This window comes from Tiliqua scincoides, chromosome 3 (genome assembly GCF_035046505.1).
Source record: "Tiliqua scincoides isolate rTilSci1 chromosome 3, rTilSci1.hap2, whole genome shotgun sequence".
Lineage (NCBI taxonomy): Eukaryota > Metazoa > Chordata > Lepidosauria > Squamata > Scincidae > Tiliqua > Tiliqua scincoides.
This window is the reverse complement of record NC_089823.1, coordinates 39,453,228-39,470,675: the sequence shown is the minus strand read 5'-3', so window position 1 is coordinate 39,470,675 and position 17,448 is coordinate 39,453,228. Positions and strand designations below refer to the sequence as shown.

Below are 17,448 nucleotides of genomic sequence, written 5' to 3'. Positions count from 1 at the left end.
TTGGATTCAGCATGTGTTGCCACTGCCGAACGCCCTCTCCCAGGCCCGATCTGTCCATCCCCTGCCCTGTTCCACCTCTCTTCACCCTTCCCCTGACCTGTTCCACCCCATGCCAGGCTCCAGCAGCTTTCCAAGGTCTGCTGGCACACAGCAGAAGGCTCTGGCCTTCCTGCCGGCACGCTGGCAGCTTGCACTGGAGTCCAGCACTTTACAGCTGTTTTCAGCAGCCAGCAATGGCAGCCCGATAGGATCAGGCTGGAAAATACAGAATTGAAGAGCAGTTACAGGAAGAGAAATTAAGACTATTGTCTTTTTCCCTGCTTCTAACCATTAGGTGGCATTTCCTCCTGGAAATGCTATGCAGGTTTAAATGGACCATATTCTCATTCAGTAATTTTAAAAAATGCTTTCACCAGCTATGAATTTGGTTCCCAGATATATATTAGAAGATGTCTGGGAACCAAATTCATAGCTGGAGAAAGAGTTTTAAAAACCAGGCCACAGCCTGGATACAGCCAGCAGAAGCTCTTTATCCAGCTCCCGATAATTGGGCTCTCCCAGCACCACTATTAACTGCTCTCAGCTGCTGAACTATGAAGTGACACTGCTGGAAGGGTGCTGGGAGAGCCCAATTATCATGCAGGTCATTCTTTCAGCAGCTACTTCTGCTGAGGTGTCACTGCTAAAAGGATGATCTGCATGATAATTGGGCTCTCAGAGTGCCAGACATTCAGCAGCACCACTAATGCTGAGGAGCTGGGAGGGGGAGATGGAAGGAGACCTCAGAAGGTGAGCAACATTATGGAGGAAGAGGCAGATCAAGAGGGTTGAGAAAGGGAGGAGGAAGAATCTGCTGAGGCACTGGGACAGCCCAATTATTCCACTGGTCGCCCTTTCAGCAGTGCTGCTTCTGCTGAGGCTTTGCAAAGACCTCTCAGTTGCTGAGTGATGCCACAGCAGAAGTGGCCCTGCTGAGAGGGTGGCATGTGGGATAGTTGAGCTTTCCTGTATCTTGAAAGTATGATCAAGTTTTGCAAATTTTTCTCTCTTGTTATTTGCAGCTAATAAGTTCCTGACAGCCCTATTCTATCCTTCCCCCCACCCCACCCTGGGTGCAGTTGCACTAAAAAGGCATATCGCTGTATCTGGAGGGGAGGGCACATCAGGGAGCTTATGGAAGGGCAAAGGGATTTGTATCCCCTTTCCCCAAAAAACATCTTGCTCCACAGTGGGTCTCCTCTGACCTGCACCTATGAAAAATTCTACTTTTCTATGGTATGGATCTACCTTATCAATATCTTCTTCGTACTCCTCTTCGTCCTCCTCTTCAGAAAAGTCAAGAATTTTCTTTGCAAGTAGTGGATGCCACTGAAGACACTTTCTCTTTGGGCGTTTTCCAGTTCCCTCTCCGTCTGTTGAATGATCTTTATTCCTATTGCTGCCTTTCATAACTGTGACCTGCAATTAAAAAAAAGAACAAAGGAATTGTTAGTATTTAAAATATATTTTCTTGAATACAACTGCTCAGGTTTTAAATATGAATGCTGATTGTTAATCTAAATTCTCAGCAGATGGTTCTGTACATAAAAGATGTTGACAGGTGTGCAGTCCTACTAACAGTTGCAAAGGGATAAATCCTGAAAACTTCATTAGTCCTGCTTTATGAGGAGTCAAGCACAAGATATGTGATACAATACAGAGATGTATTTTACTAGATTATAGACTAGCATTTGCAATATATGAGTCTGTGATTCAAGTTTCTTGTCTTTTTATGATTCTTGTCAACTAGATAGAAAAATGACATTTGCTCTGGGATTACATTAAAGGGAATAATTTCTTTAAAATTCAGTGAATTGGAGAAAGAGTAAAGGTTATGTAAATCGAAATATCATGCTTTACCACATATTATTTCAAATGTTATCATAGAGCTAAACAGGAAACACCTCTTGCCAATCACACAAACAACTTGGTGGATCCAGCTACTGTTAATGAAAGAGGTTAGTGTCTGTTTCATAAAGGCATTTTATTTATTTATTTATTTATTTATTTATTTATTTATTTATTTATTTGTTCAAAATATTTATATCCTCTTTTCCATCCCCAGAATGACTTTCTAAAAGCCCAATCCTATCTAACAGCTATCCCCTCCACTGGTTCAGCCACAACAAAATGCATTTGCTGAATGTGCTGAACCTCCACAATGGAACTTCTCCGATTTCACTAGCGCATGTCGTAATGGAAGATCAGAAGATCATCAGGTGGATGATGTGGTGTTGATAGTGATCCCATGTTTTGACAGCTGTTTGACAGCTCTGGGAAGGGCAGGGCTGGCTCCACAGCTGTAATCAATCAAGGCCAATGGGACTCTGATGGACACCTGAGCGTCATTGGACCTTGATGGGACTTTGAATGGACATGGACTGACGAGATGGCTCAGTTGAGCCTAATTTGGACTTAACAAGGGGCTGCAGGATAAAAGGCAGCTTCAGAAGGAGCAAAGGGCTGACCAGAGCGGGACGCTGACCCAGCCAGGAGCGGGACGCTGACCAGAAGGAGGACCCTGACCCAGAGGGACACCTGGACGGACTCACACTGGGAGAAGGGGACTGCCAAAACTCTGCTGGAGGACACGCAGAGGAGAGGACTGCCAGGACCCTGCTGGAGGAGACACTCTTCTGGAGAAGATAGAGGAAGGGACTGCTGAAACTCTGCTGGACACACACTCTGCTGCATTGGACTGCTACTGGAAGACTGGACAGGGAAGACTGGACTGGGAAGTTTGGACTGTTTTGGAGATTGAACTGTGGACTTGGACTGGAGGCATCAAACCTTCACCCACTGAGTTAAGTGGAGTTTTGGGGAGGGAAAGCCTCTGGACAAGAGGACTTGCAGGGAGTGTCTGTGTTTGTAGCAATAAATTCTTGTTAATTGCTATAGATAAGGAGCTCTGTGTTCATTCCTTTGCACACCACAGCTGTTGTTTCTTGGAAAAGGAGGGTGTTAATTAGCCAAAAAGCGGGCATTAGAAGGGAGTTGGGATATTTGGACGGGACAAATTGGCGTAGTCGGCAGGAGTCGAAAATTAGGATAGGACACATATCTGAGGATAGAAAGAGGTCAGGGAGCCTCACACAGGTTCCTGCCTCTTGTTCTTCCTCCTCTTGACCTGGTTTTGTCCCTCTCTGCTTGTTCTGCCCTCCCCCAACATCGACCTACCTCAGTGGGACCAGTGCGCTCCTCCAGCAGGCATGGGAAGGCTCTAGCCTTCCTGCTGGTGCAGACAAAGTGCCTTTTGCAGCCGCTATAAAGATGATAGCATTGGCAGAATACAAGTTCTGCCAGTGCTACAAGCCCATAGGATCAGGCTGTTAGTGATTTACAACATTTTTATAAAATAACAAACCTCATTGCAGTGAGCAGACAGGTTCATGTGGGAAAAGACAATCTTTTAAGTGACCAAATCCCAAGGCACACAGGACTTTAAAAGCCATAATGAGCCCCTTGAATTGAGATCAGAAACACACTTGTAGCCAGAGAAGATGATAAAGAACCAGAAAGATGCATTCTGATAAGTAGGCCCTAGCAAGTACTCCGGTCAACCAATTTTTATAACAGTAGAAGTTTGTGGAACAGTTGCAAGGTCCTCAGAAACAACCAGATTCTGCTTCTCCTGATGATACTAGTTTGTGGAAGCCAAGACATGGTGGATCCTCCACTCTCATCTGGAGTCCAGTTCTAGTGACAGACCTTCCACCTATCTATAATGTCCAAGAGCAGTAGTGACAATGGGTGAAGGTCAAAGATGTGACGTTGAGAAGAAGCACCCATGGCTTTCCTGAGGCTTATCTTTCTTTACTTCATGAAGAGAATAGTTTATCTTAGCTTATTTCAAGAGAGACAGAAACGTGAGCTGGATTGGGCCCAGATAATGATTCAGGAAGGGTGCCTGGATAGATATGATCATCAATGGTAACAAAAGCTGATGAAGGGCCCAGCAGAACCAACAAGATCACACTTGTCCTGTTAAGTCGTGAGTGCAGGTTGCCAAACAGTAACCAAGGATGTTTCAGTTCTAAAACTGAAATCAGACTGAAAAGGATCAAGGCAATAGTATTGTCCAGGAAAGCCTGGAATTGAGGTGCCACCTCATGCTCAATCATTCTGCCCCAAAACAGTACATTTGATAGTGACCAGGAATTGCTACATTGGTGTGATCTTTCTTTATTGTCAGGTAGCTGGAAAAATTACCCGGCCCTAAGAAATGAACCCCAAATGACAATTACAGTCAAATATCACCATGCAGACACTGCAAAATCACCCTCAATAAAGTTCTAATGCACTAAATGTTTATGTGCAAATAATATACCCAATACAACCCTAACAGCTCAATTCTATCTCCAACCAATGTAGCCATGCTGAAATGGATTGAGTTGCATTCTGGGGGGGGGGGGGAGCTGTCACAGAGACCTCCTTTGGGAACATTTGTTCCCTTACCCAGGGGTAGTCTCTGTGGCACAGAGTTGTCTCAGAGTTGTGCAAGCAAAATTGCAGGCACAGGTCCACATGGATCAAGGCTGTGGCTTCGGATCCAGGAAGGGGACTTGGATTTGGCAGCCATCACTGCTGCCAAACCAGCCCCTTCCCAGACCTGATCTATACCCCATGGCCATCCTGCTGTCTCCCTGTTCTCCCCCCCTCCCATTCCATCTTTCCCCAATCTCTTCCTGCCTTCCCTGCCGTCCTACCTGGGTCAGTGGGTCTTCAACAATTCTCCAGTGCATGGGGAAGACTTTGGCCTTCCCACCAGGGCTCCAGTACTGTGTTACTCTGCACACTGCCAGAATGTGTTTTACGACTGCTGTAAGGCAGTTGACACTGGCAGAACGCTAATTCCCCCAGCCTTAGAGGCCAACAGAACTGCGATGAAATCTTTTAATATCGAACATTCCCCAAGTTATTTACTCAAGCATACAAATACACAGGTGACTTGTAAGCATAGTTGACTATTAATTTTGTAATTACTCATTACTTTCTTGGCTAAGTTATAATTCACCCCTATGAAGCAAAGAGCTTCAGTTCCCTATTGAACTTGATAATGGCACTGGGGATTTCCTGGTCTAGTTCATGGTCTTTCAGGTTTAAAAACCTCCAGTGCTAAGTGTAAACATGTAATTAACACTGGAGTACCTGAACAAATATTCCTGTCTTAGCTTTCAATGAAGAGGGAAATGTTCCAGTATGGAGACAGCAACTTGCAAAATGCTAGCATGATGAATACAGAAAGCTCGCACTTCCATATGTGCACATCAGAATGACGGTTTTCACTCCCAGATAAAAACACATGAAAGACTCTCGTTCCTGTTACCTAGGAGCTGCTTTTAACTTGTGTCACCACCTTTATTACTGTACCATTTCATTGTCTGTGATTTAAATGTAATCCTTCTGACACATCAACATTATACTACCATATGCCTGTTAATTATCTATAACTCATTCTCCTGTCTTTGAAAATTGAATGTTGAAACTACAAGACTGCATTCTTTTTTTCTTTCTTTTTTTTTTGGCATTTTAAAGAGGAAATACACAATATTATTAATTGAAATCAAGTAGTAATGTAATGTGATTTTCAAAAGTTAGGAAGATTACACCAACTTGGATACTGTGTTTTTCAAACTCCAGGTGCAGTTTCTCCCTCAATGTGGGAGTTACGAGCTACGTACAGGGTGGAATACAACTACTCAAACTAAAGTGCACTGTGGCATGGTGGAGGAGAGATGATAATGGTTGCGTTGGTTGGTGATTGCTAACTGGGCAATAGCTGCCCTTCACACTTCTTTGCCGAGTCCCAGAGTCAGGTCACAATGAAGGAGAGTTGGACAAGAGGTAAGAAAAAAAACAAGAATTTTTTTTGGTCACACAGGGTTGTGTGGAAACAAGTATTACCACAGCTGTAACTTAAGAATATAACTTTATGTTCAAGAAAAGATGTTTAGAACCATAGTATGTGCTTTTTTTTAATAGGGCACAACTCTCTACATAAAACATTAGGGAGGATGTCTATATTTACAAAAGACTCCAGGACTCTTTTTCCATTGATGATTTTGACACAGGACAAACAATTGCTGTGTCATGTGGCTGTGGTTTTTCTTTTTTTAAACTGTGCCATGGTTTATCATGTCTTGTTATGAAATGGAAGAACTTCTAGAACAACACTGCCTGAATGCATGGTGAAGCAATTAGATGATTGCTGAACTAGAGATCCAATACTCGCTACTTGTTCAGTAGCTCATATTCCTTGTTTGATTGCTTTGTTCAGTTTCATTGCTCTGTTCAGTTAATTCAGAAATTATAAGTACCCAAATCACAATGAAGAAATATTCAGAGGCTTTAAGAAAGTTTTTTTCAAAGTGGCGCATAAAGGGCACAAAAAAAATCACTGTAGAATTGTTATTATTCCACAACCAAGTAGAACTGGCACCATTCTGTTCCCCACAGCTTTAACAGGATTAAGAAAATCTTCGAGGAATATAAATAATCCCACAGCATGATTCTAAGCACTCTGTTGTAACAGAGAATTTCTAAAGTGACATGCAGCTTAAAACCAAGAGAAAACAGAACTTTAATAGGACATCTCAAATCCAAAAGAAAGATATTTACAATGACACGGTTTTGTTTTTAAAATATTTGTTACTCTTTTTAACTTGCAAATGATTGTTTATCATTTTGTCTACAGGTTGATTCAATGCTAATTACCTAATTAGCCAAATCATTTGAGTCAAATATCTTACTGAATGGACAAAAAAATGCAGATTATATTTCTTAGAGTCTATTAAGCGTATTTGTTTGACAAAAGTGTGAAAGATGTTACTCTGATGGTACATGAATTCAGAGTGTTTTAATAAGGCAGCTCAGTCACAAGGAAGTAAAATGCTGCAACACTAAAATACACAGTTCTTTCAGTTACACATTCTTAAGCTTTGTGACAGTAGATAAAGACAGGGCCTCTGAGACGGGGGGTGCAGGGGGCACATCCTGCACCCCAAAAAGAGGTCCAGGGTCCTGGAAAAAGGGGTTTGGGAGCCAAAATCATAGGTGAAGCTAAAGCTTAAAGTCTATTCAACATGGTGAATTGTGACATATTAAATAGGTAGGGACAGAGCACAAGATGAGGAAAGTTTGGAACAAGAGTTAAGAAGTTCAGTCTTGGACATTTTGAGCTTGCGATGGCAATGAAGCATTCAAACTGAAAGGCAGGCAATTGGAGATGTGAGTTTGGATGGAGGGAGAAAATTCTGTGGTAGAGAAATAGGACGGGCATTAATAGGAGAAATAGGTGGTCCTGTGGAGAACGGGGGCGGCACAGTTCCCACCACCCCCGCCCACCCTCTGGATCCATTTCATGGGCAGGCAAAGCCCTGCTATGTGTCCCCGGAAGCTCCAAAAGCCTTCTGAGGCCTCCCGGAGCACCCTTAAAAATACTTCTGGTTTTTGTCGGAAAATTGGAAGTACTGTTTAATGGTGCTTTGGAGGCCTCAGAAGGCTTTCAGAGCACTTGGGAATATTGCATGAGGATCTGTATGACTGGGTAAGTATACTGGGGGGGGTCGTGTTGTGCATGGGGTCATGCACAGTCCTATGCCCTGGGGCAGCACAGAGAAGCCAGGTCCACAATTGGGACAGTGTATTGTCAGTGTAGAGAAATAACACTGAAAACCACATAACTTTATTAAGGGCCCAATTCTGAAGTCCAGGGCACCAGCAGTACACATGTACCACTGGCTCTAACTGGTCACAAACATCCCATAAGGCACGCTTATGGCACCGGGGGAGGAGAGAGCTGGGCCAGCACTAGTAGGCACTGAGCCTCAGTGTTGTATGGACGATGCACTCCTTTACCGGCTTGCACTGAATATTTTTGGGCTCGGGGGTGGGAAGTGGGCGGAACAGTGCAAGGGAGGGCAGAGGACTGGGCCCGCAAAGGGGGGTGGAGAAGACGGCAGCATCTGTTGCTGAAACCTGAACCCCCTCCTGAGCCTGGCGAACAGACACAGATCTTCTTGGCTTGGCACCCTCTCAAATGCAGGCACAGAGGTAAGGAGATCTATTGGCACCTCAGGGGCGTTACCTGGGATAAGGGAACAAATGTTCCCTTACCGCAAAGAGTCCCCCAGCAGTAGCCTTGGCACCCACAGGATGCAGTGGTTGCCATTTTGGCACCACTGCAGCCCTGGCCACTGAGGCGTTCAGGATTGGGCTGTAAATCATTTAGGATCAGGGACAGTGTGTAATGGGAGAATAGCAAGGGTACAAGAACAGAACCCCAGAAGACTAAAAGAGAGGGGGAAAGAAAAGAACTTTCCCATGAAAGAACCTCAAAGAACAATTGGACAGGTAAGAAGACAACTAGTTGGGATGGTGTTACAGATACCTAAGGCACAGATGGAGTTCAGCAAGAGAGAAGGATCAATGGTACAGAAGGCAATATAGAGGTCAAGAAGGACAAGATAGAGACTGTTTGATTTGGCAGTGAGAACATTATTGATAATTTTGGGGAAGGCAGTCCCAGTAGAGTACAGTGGTTAGAAACCAGACTCAAGTCAAGAATAAAATGGGACAAAAGAATGTTGAGACAGTGAGAGAAAGCAGCATGTTCCAGTTGTCTGGACAATGGATAGCTGAAGAGTGAAGCAGGAACTCTTTTCCAGCAACTCTGAGACACAGGAATGCATGCCATAGTGATGAATTTAGAATGACAAGCTTCTTACTCAGATTTAGGAAAGACCATGAATTCTTTTTTGTGTCAGAAAACTTTTCTCAAGGTGCTTTCATGTTTTACTACTGAAGTATTTGCCATGCACTTTTGATATGGTGAGCGTTTTATTTCATTTTTATGGTTGCAGATATTTTGATTTGGAAGCTGCCTTCGGTATCTAGAAAGGCAGGGAACATCTTTTCCCAAAAAAAATATAGGAAAATAAATTCTGGAGTCAGTGTGGCAGTCTACATATCTTGATGAATGTCAGGAGTTTGACTGCATATAATATAATACTTGCCATTTATGCAGTACATTTGAAGGTTCAAACTACTGGATGTAACCTTGTTGCAAGGATTATAGCAATCCTGTAAAGAAAAGTTGACAGAAAGTGACCTACTAAGGCCATCTTTCAGGTACCCTTGTGAGCAAAGATTTAAGTCAGTAACTTTCTGATTTGTGTATTAGCCTCTTAGTCACTATGCTCTCTTCAGCTTTTTGGACAAAAGGAAGAAAAAATAAACTGCTTCTGTGAAAACTGCTTTTGGAAGTAGAAGAATGTTGCAATGGGAACTAAGAAACTTACAACTGAGGTTCCAATATGGGAATTCCGGCTATAAGTTCCACACACATTGTTTGTAACACAGTCATGATCTGTAACAGGGATGGGGAAAAAGACAAGACTACTACCCTGTTTTTACACACACACCCCCCAGTAAAAACCATGGCTACACTCTGAGACAGAAGTTATTACATAATACGGCAGTGAAAGCCCATCACTGACCAAGGCAGGTGGGGCCTAACAGCAAGTCCTGTCCATGCCAGTTTGATAGTTAACGTAGAAGGAGGTCTCCATGCAAAATGGAAAACAATGGACTCACTTATAAGGTCCTAAGAAACAGATTTGACTTACATGATATTGTTGCATTAGATGTGAATGTAAAGAACTGTAGGTTATGGGGGAGAAACACAGGGATCCCATGTTTTTCTCAGGAGGGGGAGCTTTTGCAGGAGCGAGAATCGGTTGGGTGAGAGATTGTCAGTTCTTCCCTGTAAGCACTGCTTCAGCCAAATTAAAATGATTCTCCTTTCCACCCTCTAGGCTCTGAAACTAAAAATAAGTTGATTGGGGAGAAATGGCTTAAAGGTGGCATTTGCAGGGAAGAACCGACAGGTGTGGGAAGGGTTATACACTCCTCTGTCATGCTTATTCTCTTCTGCAAACATTCCCTCAGCCTCCATGTTATTTCAGCAAACAGCAAATCCCATTTACTAGGATAATGTGTAGGTCCATCCTGATGCAACAGTTCTTCCACTTCCAGCAATGTATGGCTAATCATTTGTTTTCTTACCCATACATATTACTCTGCTCATTTTGAGAAGTTGGGGTATTTTAACATTTCTATCACTATGTATGAGGATTAACAACGTTCCTATTTTTGACGGGCTCTCTTATACGAATACTGGAAAAAACGACACACCATCTAATTCATTTGACGAGGAGGGAGGCAGGAGGAGGTGAGATTGGTGGTACTCATGAGTGGCTGCATCCTACCCCTCTCCCTTATTTGTCCTGTTTTAGGGTGGGAGAGGGTTGATCCCAGTAGCAATGACTTGTGTGGGATCCTATCCCTTCTTTCAAAGTCCATCTTGCCCATGCAACTGTATCTTGCCCAGATCACTGTAACTTGCCCAGATCACTGCAATGAAGGCCAACCCTGGATCTCACACACTAATGCAAGAGGCACTCCTTTAGGGTTCCATGTTCCTAAGTCTAAACATAAGTCTAGAACACTGACATGATTTTAAACAGTAAATCAAGTGTTTTCTTTTAACCCTTTCACTTCCTCTTCTGTTTTATCATTTGCAGCAAACTAGAAGGGGGTGGTGGGAAGTGATCAGAAAAAGGGTCTTCCTGATTCTTAAATTACACCTGTAGCCCTTTTTCCAACACTTGTATCCATCACGAACTCATCTTACATTCAACTGTCTCCAAGGTTTTGCCAAACTCTGTTCTTTTATCCTTCCTTCCTGTCATATCCCTGCTGGTGACCTTCATTCTTCAGATCTATTGTCCTGTACTGTCGAATCCTCCCCCTTCTCTCTAAAGTCTGCTCTCCCATGCTGCGCACTATGGCTACAATAGTACATACATAATAATAATAATAATAATAATAATAATAATAATAATAATAATAATAATACAGGTATTTCTATACCGCCTTTCTTGGTCCTCAGATTTCTCCTCGGACTTTATTCAAGGCGGTTTACATAGGCAGGCTAATTAAATCCCCTAATTGTAAAAATAGGGATTTTTACAATTTGAAAGAAGGTTCTATCTTTCAAGAAATCACAACATTCAGATGTTTCGTTCTGATCTGGTCACAACATTCTGGCCTCCATCCTCCCACACTCAGAGCAGATGAAATAACTCAGCTCAGCTTGTCAGCTGCTTCAAGGTCGCACGGTGCCGGTGGCCTCGAACTGGTGACCTGCGGATGTTATCTTCAGGCAAATGGAGGCTCTACCCTCTAGACCAGACCTCCTGCCCACCTCTCTTTCTTCCTTTGCAATCATCCTTCTCCAGGAAGACTTACATAATCTATTAGTCACCACCCCCAACTCAAATTAAGGGTCTGTTTGCACCTACGGAAACCATTAAACAAGACTTTTGGGAAAACACAGGGACCAGAACTTGGCTTGTGGTCATTGCAGAGGCTTGTCTTTGGGTTGGTTCAAAGGTATTTTCCAATCAATCCAGTAGCGTAGCTGGTGGGGGGTACAGTAAGTACCGTAGGCACTGCAACACACCGTGTAAGTGGTTTCTCCCACTCGCCATCAAAGCTGTTGCTGCCTGAAATGGCTCAGTGAGTGGGAGGGGCACTTACACGGCACGTTGTGCTGCTTGCAGTACTTACTTTTTGGGGCCCTCCTTTAGCTACGCTACTGAGCCAATCCAGTCCACTGTGTGAATGCAGGTGTGCCTGTTCTCTCCACATTTGCAATCCATGCAGACTCTGAAGTTAGTCTATGCATTTGCCATATGCAGCAAGTCTGAAGTTAGCCTAAGCATGTAAAAGCATGTAGGCCTCAGGTACATGGCCAATATTTTCTGGGGCATCAATGGTGCAACTGAGTCCTATACATGTTGCATTTTATGTACACAGGCAGACTTTAGATAGGTTAGCATTTTGTAGGTGTGCAGGCTTAGTAGGGTAGAGCCAATGTACTAGACTAGGGAAAGTATGTCCTTGTTCCACTCCATGTGATGGGTTGGATCACCCCCAGTTCTTTGACTTACATAGAACCTTGGCCAAGACCTTGGCCCATTCATCTCCATAACCACGTACTCAAGCCTCCATGGTATTGATGCATGAGACTGAGGAGGAAAAGAGGAGTGAGAAAAGTCCCATGCCATTTTCACTAAAGTTGTGGGTGAGGACTTGGAAAATGTAGGTTCTCCAAGTCCAGTTCCTCCAATGGTCAGGAAACAGGGAACTGCACTGCAACTTCTTGCACTGTCAGAGGAGTCCCTATGGTAGCAGTTTAGGAGACATACTGGGGGAGTAGGTAATGGAAGGCGGACATCCCATATAACTTACAGGATCCTATTCTCTCTGCAGAAGTGTGCGTGGCCTCTGGGACACCAAGTGCCTCTGAGAACAAAGTGCCAGGTAAGGCACCGCGAGTTTAGCATCTGGGTGAGGAGAAGGCAAGTGGACCTCTGAGTTTTGGAGAAGGGGAGGAGGAGGACGAGAAGGGGAAGGTAAGTGTACTCTTTCTCTTTGTCTTTCTAACTGCTTGTCTTCTAACTTTAAATCAACCTTAAATCAACTTTGAAATTTAGCTTTACCTAAGCTTTAGCTAAGTTAGCACCTAATCTAACCTAAGGGAGGGAATCTAAGGACCAGCGAGGTGGGGCACAGGAGCTAGGTGAGGGCAATAGAAATTAAATACGTAGGTATGTACATAGGTCTACTCTGGGCAGGAGCAGACTCCTACTCGTGAGTAAGAGCCCAAGGGTCAGGCACTTGGAAAAATAAATAAAACAAAGGAGGATAAAGTGGAAAGCAAGTTTTTCTACTTTGTTTTAAATCAACCCTATACCTAACCCAAGTTAAACCTAATCTAAGCTAGAACATAAGAACATAAGAACATAAGAACAGCCCCACTGGATCAGGCCATAGGCCCATCTAGTCCAGCTTCCTGTATCTCACAGCGGCCCACCAAATGCCCCAGGGAGCACACCAGATAACAAGAGACCTCATCCTGGTGCCCTCCCCTACATCTGGCATTCTGACTTAACCCATTTCTAAAATCAGGAGGTTGTGCATACACATCATGGCTTGTACCCCATAATGGATTTTTCCTCCAGAAACTTGTCCAATCCCCTTTTAAAGGCGTCTAGGCTAGACGCCAGCACCACATCCTGCAGCAAGGAGTTCCACAGACCGACCCCACGCTGAGTAAAGAAATATTTTCTTTTGTCTGTCCTAACCCGCCCAACACTCAATTTTAGTGGATGTCCCCTGGTTCTGGTATTATGTGAGAGTGTAAAGAGCATCTCCCTATCCACTCTGTCCATTCCCTGCATAATTTTGTATGTCTCAATCATGTCCCCCCTCAAGCGTCTCTTTTCTAGGCTGAAGAGGCCCAAACGCCGTAGTCTTTCCTCATAAGGAAGGTGCCACAGCCCCGTAATCATCTTAGTCGCTCTCTTTTGCACCTATTCCATTTCCACTATGTCTTTCCACCAGAACTGGACACAATACTCCAGGTGTGGCCTTACCATAGATTTGTACAACGGCATTATAATACTAGCCGTTTTGTTCTCAATACCCTTCCTAATGATCCCAAGCATAGAATTGGCCTTCTTCACTGCTGCTGCACTTTGGGTCGACACTTTCATCGACCTGTCCACCACCACCCCAAGATCTCTCTCCTGATCTGTCACAGACAGCTCAGACCCCATCAGCCTATATCTAAAGTTTTGATTTTTTGCCCCAATGTGCATGACTTTACACTTACTGACATTGAAGCGCATCTGCCATTTTGCTGCCCATTCTGCCAGTCTGGAGAGATCCTTCTGGAGCTCCTCACAATCACTTCTGGTCTTTACCACTCGGAAAAGTTTGGTGTCGTCTGCAAACTTAGCCACTTCACTGCTCAACCCTGTCTCCAGGTCATTTATGAAGAGGTTGAAAAGCACCGGTCCCAGGACAGATCCTTGGGGCACACCGCTTTTCACCTCTCTCCATTGTGAAAATTGCCCATTGACACCCACTCTCTGCTTCCTGGCCTCCAACCAGTTCTCAATCCACGAGAGGACCTGTCCTCTAATTCCCTGACTGTGGAGTTTTTTCAGTAGCCTTTGGTGAGGGACCGTGTCAAACGCCTTCTGAAAGTCCAGATATATAATGTCCACGGGTTCTCCCGCATCCACATGCCTGTTGACCTTTTCAAAGAATTCTATAAGGTTCGTGAGGCAAGACTTACCCTTACAGAAGCCATGCTGACTCTCCCTCAGCAAGGCCTGTTCGTCTATGTGTTTTGAGATCCTATCTTTGATGAGGCATTCCACCATCTTACCCGGTATGGATGTTAGGCTGACCGGCCTATAGTTTCCCGGGTCCCCCCTCTTTCCCTTTTTAAAAATAGGCGTGACATTTGCTATCCTCCAATCTTCTGGCACCGTGGCCGTTTTGAGGGACAAGTTGCATACCTTAGTCAAGAGATCTGCAACTTCATTCTTCAATTCCTTAATAACCCTTGGGTGGATGCCATCAGGGCCCGGTGACTTATTGATCTTTAATTTATCAATGAGGTCTGAAACGTCTTCTCTTTTAACCTCTATCTGACTTAACTCCTCGGTCAGGAGGGGCCGTTTGGGCAGCGGTATTTGCCCATGGTCTTCTGCCATGAAGACAGATGCAAAGAACTCATTTAATTTCTCTGCCATCTCTAAGTCTCCTTTTATCTCCCCTTTCCCTCCCTCACCATCCAGAGGGCCAACCGCTTCTCTGGTGGGTTTCCTGCTTCTAACATATTTGAAGAAGCTTTTATTATTCCCCTTAATGTTGCTGGCCATGCGTTCCTCATAGTCTCTCTTGGCCTCCCATATCACCTTCTTACATTTCTTTTGCCACAGTTTATGTTACTTTTTATTCTCCTCGTTAGGGCAAGACTTCCATTTACGGAAGGAAGCTTCCTTGCCCTTCACAGCCTCTCTAACTTGGCTGGTTAGCCATGCGGGCACCCTCCTGGATTTAGTGGAACCCTTCTTTCTTTGTGGTATACACCTCTGCTGGGCCTCTATTACTGTTGTTTTAAGCAGCCTCCATGCACTCTGGAGAGATTGGACTCTTTTTACCCTCCCTTTCAACCTCCTTCTAACCAGCCTCCTCATTTGAGGGAAGTCCGCCTGTTGGAAGTCAAGGGTTTTTGTTAGAGATTTGCCTGGTATTCTTCCCCCAACGTGCACGTCAAAACGGATCGCAGTATGATCACTGTTCCCCAATGGCTCAGTAACGTTTACATCTCTAACCAGGTCCTGCGTACCACACAATATTAAATCCAGAGTCACCTGTCCTCTGGTGGGCTCTGTGACTAGCTGATCTAAGCCACAGTCATTTAGCACGTCAGGAAATCCGGTTTCCTTATCGTGACCAGAACATAATCTAAACAGTTCAGTAAATTGGGACACAGGATCTAGGTGAGAACAATAAATAAATAAATAAATAGATAAATAAATAAATAAACAAACTCAAATAAAAACTAGTTTATGCTTAAAAAACAGTCCAGCCTAAGAGAACTGAACTAGAACCTAGGTAAGAACCTAGAAAGGGCCAGTTCCCACCCAGCCAGGGCAATTTTAGCATAGTCATTGACCTGTTGGAGGTGATAAGATCCCCATTAGGCTAATCCAAGCAACCCATTCAGGGCCTGCAGAGTGGATTAAGCCCATCAACAGCCTTTTGTCTTCCTGAGTTTTTGTGATCTCACCTGGGAAGACCAGCCCCCCTTTCAATCAGCAGGGAGGGAGGAAGGAGGAGCTAGCTAGGGGTATAAAGCTAGTGCCTGCCACTGCGTGAGCCTCTCTGCAGAAGCGCGCATGGCCTCTGGGACACCAAGTGCCTCTGGGACAAAGTGCCAGGTAAGGCACCGCAAGTTTAGCATCTGGGTGAGTTCAACAGCAGGGTGAGGAAGCCAGGACCCCAGACACCGCCCTCTCTTCCTTTGAGAAGAGGGCAGCAAACCAGTGTAGGGTTTTTTAAGTACCCCTAAATAAAAACAACAAAAAAAGCTATGCAGTCAGACAGCCAGCAGCAGGGAGGGGGCTATCAAGTGTTCTGCATCGAGTGCCACATGTATGACTATTTGTCTCTGGGGCATAAGTCATGGGTGTGTCCTAGGTGCAAGGAGTTCCAGGGTCTCAGGGAACGCATTCGCTCCCTTAAAGCCCTGGTGGCCGACCTGGAGAAGCAGAGGCAGGCAGAGAAGGACCGTGGAGAGACTTCCGGGGACGATCAGGCTTCGTCCCAACCTCAGGCGTGCAGCTCCTCAGCTGCCCAGGTGGGAAGTCTCGGGGCTGGAGGACGTCATCCTGGAGAGGAGGGAAACAATCCCCTAGGGGGAACCTCTTCTCCAGGGGATGGGCTCATATCTGAACGCACTCAGGATACTCCTTGGCGGGAGGGGGGTCAGGGGCTTCTTGTAGTGGGGAATTTGATTATTAGAAACATAGAGAGGGGGTTTGCGACGGATGTAAGGACCGCATGGTGACTTGCCTGCCTGGTGCGAAGGTTGCGGACATCACTTCTCGTCTAGACAGGCTGGTAGACAGTGCTGGGGAGGAGGAAGCGGTTGTAGTGCATGTTGGCACCAATGACGTGGACAAGTGTAGCCGGGAGGTCCTGGAGGTCAAATTTAGGCTATTAGGTAGGAAGCTGAAAGCCAGGACCTCAAAGGTAGCATTCTATGAAGTGCTACCTGTTCCACGCGCAGGGCCAGCTAGGCAGGCGGAGATCAGGGGTCTCATTGCGTGGATGTGTCAGTGGAGTAGGGACAAGGGGTTTAGATTCGTTAGGCACTGGGAAACGTTTTGGGACAAGCGGGGCCTGTACAAGAGGGATGGGCTTCACTTGAACCAGAATGGAACCAGACTGCTGGCGCATAACATTAAAAAGGTGGTAGAGCAACTTTTAAACTTTTAAGCCCACCAGAGGACAGGTGACTCTGGATTTAATATTGTGCAGTACTCAGGACCTGGTTAGAGATATCAATGTTATGGAGCCATTGGGGAACAGTGATCATGCTGTGATCCGTTTCGACATGCACGTCGGGGGAAGAATACCGGGCAAATCTCTCACAAAAACCCTTGACTTCCAATGGGCGGACTTCCCTCAAATGAGAAGGTTTGTTAGAAGGAGGTTGAAAGGGAAGGTAAAAAGAGTTCAATCTCTCCAGAGTGCATGGAGGCTGCTTAAAACAACAGTAATAGAGGCCCAGTAGAGGTGTATACCACAAAGAAAGAAGGGCTCCACTAAATCCAGGAGGGTGCCCGCATGGCTAACCAGCCAAGTTAACTCCTTCGACGTGCATGTCGAAACGGATCGCAGTTCTGGTCGCCACATCTCAAAAAAGACATAGTGGAAATGGAAAAGGTGCAAAAGAGAGCGACTAAGATGGGCTGGGGC

At 44.9% G+C, this 17,448-nt stretch overlaps 1 protein-coding gene across 12 annotated transcripts in view; it reads right to left on the bottom strand.

Annotated features, from left to right (window-relative positions):
* BBX (BBX high mobility group box domain containing) overlaps positions 1–17,448 on the bottom strand; it is a 178,374-nt gene that overhangs the window by 73,905 nt on the left and 87,021 nt on the right. For all 12 annotated transcript variants that reach the window (XM_066620461.1, XM_066620469.1, XM_066620470.1 and 9 more), the window contains one exon: positions 1,288–1,458. In XM_066620461.1, coding sequence (XP_066476558.1) covers positions 1,288–1,458 — 171 coding nt within the window. The remainder of the gene's footprint in view (positions 1–1,287; positions 1,459–17,448) is intronic.